Source organism: Aptenodytes forsteri, unplaced genomic scaffold (assembly GCF_000699145.1).
Source record: "Aptenodytes forsteri isolate BGI_AS27 unplaced genomic scaffold, ASM69914v1 Scaffold96, whole genome shotgun sequence".
Classification (NCBI taxonomy): domain Eukaryota; kingdom Metazoa; phylum Chordata; class Aves; order Sphenisciformes; family Spheniscidae; genus Aptenodytes; species Aptenodytes forsteri.
Window position 1 is genome coordinate 2,991,799 of NW_008795029.1, and position 12,241 is coordinate 3,004,039.

A 12,241-nucleotide genomic window follows, 5' to 3' on the forward strand; every position below is an offset into this window, starting at 1 on the left:
GACCACATCCGCCTTTCCCCCATCCACTAGGCGGGTCACCTGGTCATAGAAGGAGATCAGGTTGGTCAACCAGGACCTGCCTCTCATGAATCCGTGCTGGCTAGGCCTGAACCCTTCAGAATTACAGGAAAACTTGGGTTGGAAGGGACCCCTGGAGGCCACCTAGTCCAGCCTTTTGCTCCAAGCAAGATTAACTTTAAAGTTAAAGCAGGTTTCCCGGAAACTTGTCCATCTGAGTTTTGTGTATCTCCAAGGGTAGAGATCACTCAGCCTTGCTGGGCAGCCTGTTCCAGTGCTTGGCTCTTCTCATGGTGAATTTTTTCCTTGCATTCAGCTGGAATTTCCCATGCTGCAGCGTCTGACTGTTGCCTCTCATCCCTTTGCTGTGCAAAGTTTCAGTAAAGACATTCACTCCTTTCTAATAAGTGTTAGCGTCCTTTAAAAACTAAAATAAATGCTCCAAACTTCTATAGAGCACCTCAGTGGTCTTATTGAAACTTGGTACTTACTGGGACCTAAGGCCATGTTTTTAAAAGTAAATCCCCATCTTAACACCACTGATGTGACTTTGTTTTGTTCGTTTGGCTTTTTGTTTGTTTATTTTAACCTGCCTTCAGTCTCAAAGGAGCGGACTATCCAGTGAGGTCAAATGAGACTTCAGATGAGAATACCCACCACCAGGGAGGTTCAAGGTCAAAGTTTGTTCTTTAGCCTCTTCACTGCACATGATGTATGAGAGATTCTGCCTCTCGTCATTACTGTGTTACCCTGAAATGAAGGAAGCCTTATATGTTTGTTTCCTCAGATGCTTTTATAGATGCTGTTTCTCAGGCACTTCTCTAAGTATCAAATATTCAGATTTTTTTTTTCATTTACATGGCTTTTCTCTTCAAAATGCAGCCCTACTGCATTTATGTTTTGTGCAGAAGACCCAAAGTCTTTGAAAATGGAAGAGTAGTTGCTCTTTAAAAAAGAGCAGGTGCTTTTTAAAGACCCTGGCTTTTATAAACCTTTGTTCCACAGAGCCTGTGGAATTGGAGCAAACAAAGTTCAGCTTCATTGTACTTAGTCTCATTTTCTGTTTTTATGCTCAGTTAGGTGAGAGAAATTTTCTTTTATAACTATGAAGGTCATCTAATTCAGAGTAAGTGGTGTATCTATTCACTTCTCAGTTTGAACATGACAGGGTTTTGTTGACTTTAAGTTCTAAGCAAGGGTTTTGTGTTTCACTTGAGATGATTTATGGACCATGGCTTCTCTTAACAAACAGCAAGTTGTAACTTTTTTAATATGCATCTACTTTGCAATTGGCACACACAAAATAGGGACTTTTTTTGTTCCAGGAAGCTTAAGTAATTTCCCTGTATGCCCAAAAGGGCAGATTTTTAAGAGAAAGGTGTCAATATTTGGACTTAAAGTCTAGCAAAACAACCTCTCAAAATAGGGGTAACATTCAGTTAGACTGTTGCACTTACAGAAACAGAATCTAATGTTTTTTTGCAGATGAGATACTGAAATAAATCCAAGAAATTATATCTTCATTGATTTGTTTTGCACAGTCAGTTCCATCAAAAATAACTGCTTGCTTACAGGGCCAAAGCTTTATTTAGCAGAACTTCATTACTCATTACAGCCATGTGCCAAATTCTCAGATTGGATAATGAATGGATGCTTCATCTGAGGCCTAAAAGAGGTAAAAATGGGGGTCTATAAAGCAAAGGAGGGAAGGCTCCTGCCAAACCTCTAGCATGCTGCCTGCAAGACGCTGGATGTGAGCAGCAGACCTGACTGTGTTGCATTAAAGGACTCTTTAGCTGCCCATGAGAGATACTGAACCATGTCCTGCCTCTGTATTACCTGAAGCAGTTAATACTTTAGAGAGACATGGGATGGATTTCATCTTTTTAATGGTATTGGGTAGCAAGCCACAGTGCTTCAAGAGCTGCTTCGTTAACAACTTTGTCATCTGTGTGGTAAGGTGGGGCAGCCAGTTTGGTTATGAACTCAGCAACCTCTTCTTTATAAGTCATCTGCAGTCAGAGTCCCAAGAACTGGGAAGTTTACAAACAGCTGCAAGTAAATGCATCTTAGCTGAAAACTAGTACTCGGCTCCATATAAGCCACTTAGTGAACAGCTAGCTCTTCCTTCTCTCTCACACCCATGAAGTGCTTCACATCCCCTTTCAAAACATTACTTTATAGATGTACAGTTCTATGGAAAAGCGTGCTTGTGTCAGAGTACCATAGAATATATCGTTCATTAGAAATTATTCTAGCCATCCTCCATATCGTTGAAATGATAACATTCAAGAAAGACTTTTTATCAGGGCCTGTGCCAGGACAAGTAGCACTGGTTTTAAAGTGAAAGAGGGTAGGTTTAGATTGGACATAAGAATAATTTTTTTTACCATGAGGGTGGTGAGACACTGGAACAGGTTGCCCAGAGAAGCTGCGGATGCCCCATCCCTGTAAGCGTTCAAGGCCAGATTGGACAGAGCTTTGAGCAACCTGATCTAGTGAAAGATGTCCCTGGCCATGGCAGGGGGGTTGGACTAGATGATCTTTGAAGGTCCCTTCCAACCCAAACCATTCTGTGACAATTGTTAGCGCTGCAGCCTAATGCTGTGATTAACATCAAGTCCTGTTTCCAGTGTTTCAAGCAGTGTGCTGTGCAGGCTTGTACTGCAGCCGTGTGTATTGGTAATCCTCCTTGAGTAAAGGAAGTATAATTTTTTCTCTAGAATAGATGTGTACAATAACCAATTAGATTTTACCACTTTGCTTTTTTATAAAAGTGATTTTAATTTTCAGATCAAGAGTAAAATCATGCATCGTTTAAAATCTTATCTTGCTTCCAAGATATCACACAAAAATAGCATTCCGTTTAGTAGAATTGCCAAGTACTCATGCAGCTGGTCCTGTGTGTGCGCTGACTTTTCAGTTAAAGCTTTGGGGCATGCTTTGAGATACGTATTTTTCTGCAGAGGGAGGGTTGAAAGCAGAATAATCTTTGGCTTGGTTGCCTGAAAAGATGTCCACTTCAGCATATGTGTTTAAGCTGTGTGATTGCATCATAAGTTTTTAAGTCACGCTGAAGATGAGTCCTATAATTTGCATGCGGTTCTTCTATTCAGAGTTGATCTTTCCATTTTCCGTATTTGTAAGACTTCCCCTTCTTTGCAAGGCTTTAGTACTTAGAAAGTGAAATTCTCATAATAAGATTTAATGCTCTGAGAAAATTATTAAATGCAGTTGGCAAAATCTAACATTTCTGTTATTCCGTGGAGGCTTGCTTGCTAAAGTACTAAGTGAGACACATCTGGGTCACTCGCCTTCTTATCACTTGAGTGCTGGCTAGGGGAACATTCTCTGGTGCTCAGGCTGTACCTAATATTTCTCCATTTAAAAAAAAAATCTTTGCTTTTTGTACAATCTGCTGCTTGTAGGTGACTAAGTACATCTAATGCTTCAGAAATATTTTTATACTATACACTCAGCATGATTTGCAGTATTAAGGAGTTAATGATGGTGCAGTTTTGGCAATATTTTTTAACCCTATTTTGTGTGCGTGGTTCCTAGCAGTCTGAAACTATCCTGCAAGAACAGGAAAGGGTTTACGAGCAAGCAAATAAAATTTCTTTGGCTTTCTTCAGGCCATCCTGGAAAGAGGATGAGAGGAATATTATTGTTGCAATAGTAAAGGCATGCCATACGCACCAGGTGAATTTTTGCTTTTAGATGGTAAGTCCATGTGATGGTGTTGCTGCTCTTTAAGTCCTCTTTGCGGCTGACAAAAAGTTATGCTATAATAGGGCTATGTGGCATGATTCAAAGTTCCCCTTCCTTCTCCGTTTGGGAAGGGAGTAATTATCGTGACTTGAAATAGCACAAAGGGCATCTCTTTCTCACCAAAACAGATTAGGTGCGCTTAAACACTGTGTGGAGCAAAAGTATGGCAAAACAGATTAGATGCTCTAACTGATAGCACTTTCAGCTTTTTTGCAACAACTGCAACGTCTTTCCCCTCCACCCCCCACCCTTTTTTTTTTGCACAGCTCCTAATATGATTTGTCTTGGTTTAGATTTTCTTCAAGTATGAAAAAATATTAGGTCTTGTGTTGACCCCTAGATTGCCTTCCTAATTATTACAGTTTTCTTCTAGTTACAGATCAGCTAGTATTTGATTACTTTTGTAAGCCATATCCAAACTTAATGCTGATCCCTGAGAAGCTGTGGGACTACAGAGTATGTGTGTCAAGAAGGTGTGACTGATGAAGCAGAAGAGGAGGAAGATGTAGTTTTTAGTACTCATAGTATCCCATGAGTACATCTACTATACAGGGAAGCAAGGGGATTATATTTCCTCTGACGTTTGTGCTTTGAGGTGCTATTATTTAGGCAAACTAAGACTGAGAACTTTATTGCCTTTTGTAAAAGTGGAGGTGGAAGAAGGAAGAGAACAAAGACAAATACATCCTTTGATACGCATAATAAGCGGACAAATCCAAAAATTTTAGAGAAGAGTTTGAAAGAAACAAAAATCTTGGTTGACTGTTAAAGTATGCTTTTGAGCAGGTATTTCATAATTTGAGTCAAGAAAATGGGGACTGTTAACACTTCTTGTCATCTTGTACCAGCCCAGCAGTACTGCATTTGCGGTACAACTCAAAAGTGTTTTTTAAAAGAAGGATCAGTGATTAATCTCCCTACATGAAACCAAACCATCATCCCTGTAGTTTTGTAGATAGTCCTGTGCCAAAGCTCTGAGCCTGTGATCTCAAAGAAGAAACAGATGGACTTTTTTTTTTTTCTTTAACTGTGATTACAGGAAGCAGGAATTACTTTGGTAAAGCAGGTGGTTTAGGAGGCATCTGTATGATACAAATTTTTTTTGTTTTTCTGTTACTTCACACATGACAAGTTCCCATCCCTTCTATTTAAATACTGGAATTACAGCATTTTGGGATTAATTTATGTCTCTTCTAAGTAGTTGTGGTGTTCTTCAGTTATGATTAAACAAGCAGATTTATCAAGTTTCATTTCAATAGAATCATTTAAATATTACCAAAACTTACGGATTATGAAAAGTGCTGCAGAAATATCATGGACTCCGTGAAAGATCTGAATGGTCAGGGCTTCTGATGCATGAGTCATTAAAAACACCACTCAAAGACTAAGTGCCTCTGCCCGCTGTGCATGGGCTTATAATAGGGGGAACATCACTCCTAAGGTTTTAGATTTTCTTTGGCAGTACCGCTTCCAAGTCTTGACTCAACTAGATCCTTACTTGACATTGAAAATGTATGGGATTCCAGCCTAGCCTATTGTAGCAATGGGCTGCATAGACATGCTATTCTATGCGTATTGTGGCAATAGGCTATGTAGTCCTAGAAAATGAACTGAGTTAGTAATGCTGCAGAAGAGGAACTTATATAAAGCATGATTCACTGAAAAGAAAAAGTATCTCAACCTGAGCATCTCTTATGCACCAGGGCTCTTAAAAAGAAACTGTCTTTTCTGACTAGGAGAGGAAGTGGGAGATATAGGCTGTTAAGCTTTTACAAGTAAAATTCTTACATACCTGAATCATTTAAAATATTTTTTGGACACCCAGTGCCATACAAAGCTGTTTGAAGCGCTAGGTTGCTTTATTTCTATTGGTACTAGCAATTGGGATGCTGGTGGAGGTGAAGAATTTGTATTTCCTGCTTGCTTGGGATATTTTAGCTCACCAGAAACAAACAAGTTGCAAGAGCACTGTTTTACCCAGGTGATAATTTCCTTCCTAACTACGCTTTAGCAGAGAGCTGCTTTTTGCATGAAAATTCCAGAGGCTTAAGCACTCGCTTTTCCTGGCCCCTTGTTTGGATTGCAGTGTAGTCAAATAAAATAGAAATGAACTCTTCCTGAAGATATTTCGACCTGGTGAGGTTTTAATACTTAGTTTATGAACACTTGCATCAACTCCTGTCATCAGCCCAGTGTGACTACAAATAGCACGTGGACCCGAGGAGCTGTGTGCCTGAGCACACCTAGCAGCAGAGCTTACAGGCATCGTCTCTATTTAGCGGCGATTTTTCAAATTCAATTTTAAAGCTGGAGAGCTCTCTTGACATCTTGACTAGCTCATTAGTTTCATGTGGCTTAGCGCAGAAGAGGGCTATCTTCACCAGCTCTGCTGCTCTGGCCCTTCCTCCTTTGGGGGCTGCACAAAAGAGCTGACTGTTAATGATGGTGGTCGGGGGGCGAAGATGAAGAGGGAAGAATGAGGAAATGAAAGGTTTGCCTTGGGGCTGAGAGAGAGGAAGGGACTGCGCTGAAAGTAATTTTCTTGCATTTATAATTACCAGATGGGAGGGTGCTTTAATGGAGAGATTTTTCAAATTAAGACCCCCTTCATAAAAGGCATTCAATTCTTTGAGTGGGTAGGCTGTTCCAGAGGAGAAGCAAAACAAAACTCATTGAGAAAAAGACATTATTTCTTCAACTTAAGGCATGAATTTCATAGAGAAGCCATAGACATGTTTTTCAGGAAAATCTTGCTGACTCAGCTAGAAAGAGGAGGAGGAAAAATGATTTGTAGCTTGCTTCATGGTGTGCTACTGGGTTCTGTGCTGAAAAGGCATAATTGTGTCTGTATGCATACAAACAGGTTGGCTTTCAAGCTGATATAAAATAATGGCCATAAAATTTCATGCAGAACTACTACTCAAAGGCTGGTGTAATTCCAGCTGGCTCGATGGGAATTGGATTAAACCCATTACAAGAGGCTCATGAGTTGTGTCCGGAGACTTCTTTCCGCGTAATGTAGGTACGATCTGTTCAGACTCCCCTCCAGCGTTGTCTTCTGTGAAAATGGTTTTGCTTTGACATGTCAGGAGAACTCTGTCTGATGACGAGTTTCGGTTTGATCAGACATGTCAGGAGAACTCTGTCTGATGACGAGTTTCGGTTTGATCAGAAAAAGAGGAGCCTTTTACCAATAAGTGAAAATCTTGACTTGAGTGACACTGATCGTTTTCTCAGATCCGAGTTTCTTCAGGGCTTACTGGCACCAGGTAATTCAAGCACGTTATCTTTGTGCCCTCGTGCTTAAATCTGTCATCCTGCTTCATTTGAAATGCAGTCAGGTGCCTTTGATGGGATGGGGTCAGGCCCCTCTAAGCCATCTTCCTCCATCATAGAGACAGGACTATCAAAGCATGATTTAAAATTGAATTAGAAGATTATATATCCGCAAGTCTGTGGTTCACATTTTTAAAGAGAAAGGCTTTTTTTAATGAGAACCACGTATTTAACTGATTCCTTTATGTTAGCAAGATGACACTTCTGTCCTCTCCTACACTCATAATTTAAACACTGGATAATGTGTTTTTTAAAGAACCTCCAGTTGCTGGCTTAGAAAAATATCTGTGTTCAGTTTTTAAAAATAATGATTAAAAAAAAGCAGTCATAACTTTACAGAACCTTATTTTACTGTTTATTAGCACCCACAATACCAGATGCATTATAAATCCCAGGGGCTTTATTTTAAGCAGACTACTGTGGAAAACTCTTGAAATGAGCTCTTCAGGAAAGACTGGATATTCTAGCATGTTTTGGTGTGAGCATCTCCTTTCAGCCATGAATTTTAGATACAGTAAAACAGACAAACTCTTAGGTCTCTGCTTTGAAAATACTATGTAAAGCAGTCAAGGTAGAACAGGGAAAATCATGGGCTGTGTAAATCTTAATCCATGTAAGTGGAAGTGGAGTTCGAGCCTATAAAAATTCCTTAGAAAACAGTGAACAGATTTTCAGTAATTCTGTATTTTAACGTGCACTTAATTAGCTTTAGTAAAGTGGAAATTGTCCCTAAAGACTGTAGCAGGTGGCAGGTTCTCTATTTAAAGAATATTTCCAAGAAATTATTTTCCCCAAAGTCCATGAGTGCAAGAAGTGTGTGCCCTCGCAGTCTGTTCGGCATGCGTGCCTTTCGTTACTTTATCCTGTTAAGGAAATAGCATATTCAAGTAATGATGGACAAACTTAAAGTGAAATCAGATTCAGTCCCAGACAAACTGCGATGAACTCTCATTTCTAGAGGGATGCTAAATATAAAGGAAATGATGCAGAGCAGTGAGTTTTTACAATTGCATCTTCTCTGAGAGGAGACAGGGTATTGGAGAGGGATTTCTGGCTAAATCTGTGAGCACTGATACTGGGTTCAGGTGTATCCTGTCAAGCTGCTGGATGCAAACGGTCCAGCAGTTCCAACAGTTGCATTTTTCTCACATTGTTTTGTACTGCTACTTGTTATCTCAGTTGTTTCAAATTATTGAAAATCAGCTCTGATCTTAACACATATTCTGCTTCCTGAAGAGTGTCATGAAACCAGATCAGCAAGATGAGAAGGGGGCTGTGCCTTGGCAGAGGAGAGCACAGCAGGAAGGGCTTCTGGAGGTTTTCCGCCTGTGAACAGGCACAGTGTGCCAATCCTGTGGTTGCAATCACACTGGCTCTTAAATCTGAGTTAAAACAGAGTTTAAAACCAGGGGGAGGAAAATACTGTCTTTTCAGTGAAACAGTATTTGACCACAAGGTTGTGGGCTGCCCTGTGCTGATTGCAAAAGCTGCTGTTCCTATCAGAGAGAACACTGGGGCAATCAAATCTAGACTTGCATCTTTACCTGGCACAAGTCAGGACCGCAATGGGATTGATCACACGGATACATGAGGAAAGAGTGATCATTATGTATCTGGGAAACATAAAGTAAAGAGTTTCCCTCACTTACGAACATCTTGCCTGCTTGAATGGTGTGTGTCACGTATTTACTTACGTATGCAAAACACACCTATTTTATTACATGCTTATGCTGCAATGATGAAAATTATTTCTGCCTGTGGCTGTAGGCAGGATGGCATATTACAAAGTAATTGCATTCTTTTCCCATCTCCCACCAAAAAATTAGGCACTCATCCTGTAATAGGTTATATTCAGGTAAATGGGTCCGCCTGCAGGCATTGGTTTGCAGAATCAGGGATGTTCACTTTAGTTTCTTAAACACTCTGCAGGAGGGCTCCTTATATTAAAAAGGACTGACAGCAAAAATAAAATCTAAAATCCTTTTTCCCTTGGGTGGGGTCCCCTCTTCTGGAAATGACCTGGCCATCTGAGATTGGACTTTCGAAAGATCTGTGTTCAGTTTTCTCTTAAAAACATTGATGATGACATAACTGAAGGTCTGGGTGAAATATGACTTAACAGTTAAATGCATCCGCTTACGGATTTGACAGCATGGTATGCAGAGGTCTTCTGATCAAGCAGCAGTTCAGCGGATGCAGAAAAATAGCTCTGATCAGTGTGTGACCTTGAAAGTGGTCACGGGTCTTCCTCTGCCAGACTGACCGAAAGAGAACAGAGATGTTCTGTTTCCTAGTATAAGTTGATGCTTATCTGGAATAAGTAACTGAAAGTGGGGTTTTTTGCTGTTCTCAGATAATTGCAGTTCTCAGAATTTTACACACATGAGACTCGCTTATAAAAGTGAGCGGCTCTGCCCTCAATATCTAGCATTTGAAAGATCTCTGAAAGATTTCTGTATCAGAAATAGTGTGGCCAGCAGGAGCAGGGAAGTGATCGTGCCCCTGTACTCGGCCCTGGTGAGGCCGCACCTCGAATACTGAGTTCAGTTTTGGGCCCCTCACTACAAGAAGGACGTCGAGGTGCTGGAGCGTGTCCAGAGAAGGGCAACGAGGCTGGTGAGGGGTCCGGAGAACAAGTCTTATGAGGAGGGGCTGAGGGAACTGGGGTTGTTTAGCCTGGAGAAAAGGAGGCTGAGGGGAGACCTCATCGCTCTCTACAACTACCTGACAGGAGGTTGTAGCGAGGTGGGTGTCGGTCTCTTCTCCCAAGTCACAAGCGATAGGACGAGAGGAAATGGCCTCAAGTTGCGCCAGGGGAGGTTTAGATTGGATGTAAGGAAAAATTTCTTTACTGAAAGAGTGGTGAAACATTGGAACAGGCTGCCCAGGGAAGTGGTGGAGTCCCCATCCCTGGAGGTATTTAAAAGACGAGTAGATGAGGCACTTAGGGACATGGTTTAGTGGGCATGGTGGGGTTGGGTTGACGGTTGGACTCGATGATCTTAGAGGTCTTTTCCAACCTCAATGATTCTATCTCAGTAATAGCAAGTCCCTTCCTTGAGGGCCAGAGCTCTACTTCTGTTTGATCAGCTTGTACTTCAAGGCAGATGACTTGACTTATCCTTACATCACTCTTAGGTTTTTACTTACTTTTCCTGTGCGTGTTCACAGTTCTGTGTGTCAGATTTGAGTCTATCTTAATGGCATTTCGTTGGTGTACATTAAACCCAAAACTTCTTTATACAGTGCCAGATTAAAAGAAATGTTCAAAACCAATTAATGAAAATGCTAGGTTATCCCTTCGCTGCTTTTCAATGAGGCTAAAAATGTAGAATAAATAATTTTTAGAAATTGCGAAAGAGTAAAACTTTTTGTTTCCTTGTTAAAAAAAAAAATCATTTTAATGAATGAGGCGACTGTCATGCAGTTTTTATCATGGTCAGCAAAACTTAGGTTTCTGCCTGACCTCTGGAAATACATGGGAAACACCTCCGCTCAAACACTGTGGCAGAAAACAAAGACTCAGAAAAGCAGTATGTTTGTCATTAAGCTAAAGTAGAAGAGCTGAGAGAAAAGATTAAGCAATGCTTTTCACGGTTGAGGTACGAATGTGTGTGCTCAATGTGAGGATGTCCTTTCAAGCCTGTTCTACCTACCTTATTGAAAGCTGCTGCCTTGGGGTATTTGAACACTAGACAACAGGCTAGAGGGATCATAAGTTTCTCTTTTTTGTGTGCATTGAGAAGTTTTTAATAAAAATTGAATTTGGTATGTAAAAAACCCACTGTTTAACACCATTCCTGAGGAATATTAGCTCTACAGTGTTTGGTTCAGTGACATCCTGTATTGTTTCCAAGTGTCAGCGAATCCACATTATTTTACTCTTTTATCAATATGTTGTTCAAAGAAAAGTTTGCCCTTGGCAGACACTTGAAAGACTCCAAACATTTTCACGTATTTTTCAAAACTTGGATAGTTTTCTGGGTGTTTGTGTTCTAGGGATGATTTTTTTTTTCATGTCTGCTGTGAAATTTTACATAAAATGACTTTGCAATGCAAATTTTTTTTTTTTCCTCCACAGATGAAATCATGCATCAGGATATCATTCCCCTCTATGCTGCAGATATTCAGGACCAGTTAAAGAAACAATTTGCTTACTTGTCAGGTAAGACTATGGTGTTCCTTCTACAGACATTGCTCAGGTGTATGGTTGGGCCTGTTGTGTTTTCATAGTTTTTGAGGTCTCGTACAGGAGAAATTCACATTTTATGAGCAACTCAAAATACAGACTACCAAGACTTGTTATTCAAGGTTTTATGAAAATAAGATTTTTATTTTTATTTTTTTTTAAATATAATAGGAATTTTATATTATAGTTCATTTTCCAGTACCCAGGATAATGGGTTGGAATTGAGGGTAGGATAAAAGAATAAACAGGGGAAAATAAATAAGGAAGTGCTGATCAGCCCAGTACAGGAACATGTAGCCTCCTGTAGTCAGTGCTAAGGGAGCTGTGGGTACTTACCCTGAGCTTCCCAGTGCTTGGAGCTGAGACAGGGCTCAAACACTGACCTAGAGCTCTCTGAGCTAACTGAGCCCTTGCTGAGAGTTGGAGAGTGCAGTGTGGATGCACTGGTGATTGCTGTGGTCTTGCAGTCCTCGCCCCACAGGCTACGCTGCTGCTGGCTCTGCTGTCAGGTTCGATACTGAAGCCCAGGGTGACACCTTGGACTTGACCAAAGTAGTGTCCGAGCGAGCACCACAGTACCACGTTCCCCCACAGCCTCAGCGCGAGGGCTCAGGCATGTGTAGCACCAAGTTCTGGTCGGGGTGCTACCTTTTGCAAAGGAACATGCTTTTAGGTGTAAAGCCATCTCTAAAAGCAGCACAGCCATGTTCACACAGTGCAGAGCGTCTTTGATGCCCCTGGATAACCTGTGCCAAGTAGGTGATGGGGTGTTTATGTGCCGTGCAGGTGCCAGTCAGTTGCTGGGCTTGGTCCATCTCAATGCTGGAACGGTGGCTGGCTGCTAATGGGTAAAGGGAGATCATAGAATCATAGAATCATTGAGGTTGGAAAAGACCTCTAAGATCATCGAGTCCAACCGTCAACCCA

The 12,241-nt window shown here is 41.0% G+C and overlaps 1 protein-coding gene across 1 annotated transcript in view; it reads left to right on the top strand.

The window, feature by feature from the left end:
- Positions 1-12,241, top strand: part of MCF2L (MCF.2 cell line derived transforming sequence like) — a 111,884-nt gene that overhangs the window by 23,510 nt on the left and 76,133 nt on the right. The window contains exon 2 of the mRNA XM_009276073.1: positions 11,207-11,290. Within this exon, the coding sequence (XP_009274348.1) occupies positions 11,207-11,290 (84 nt within the window). The remainder of the gene's footprint in view (positions 1-11,206; positions 11,291-12,241) is intronic.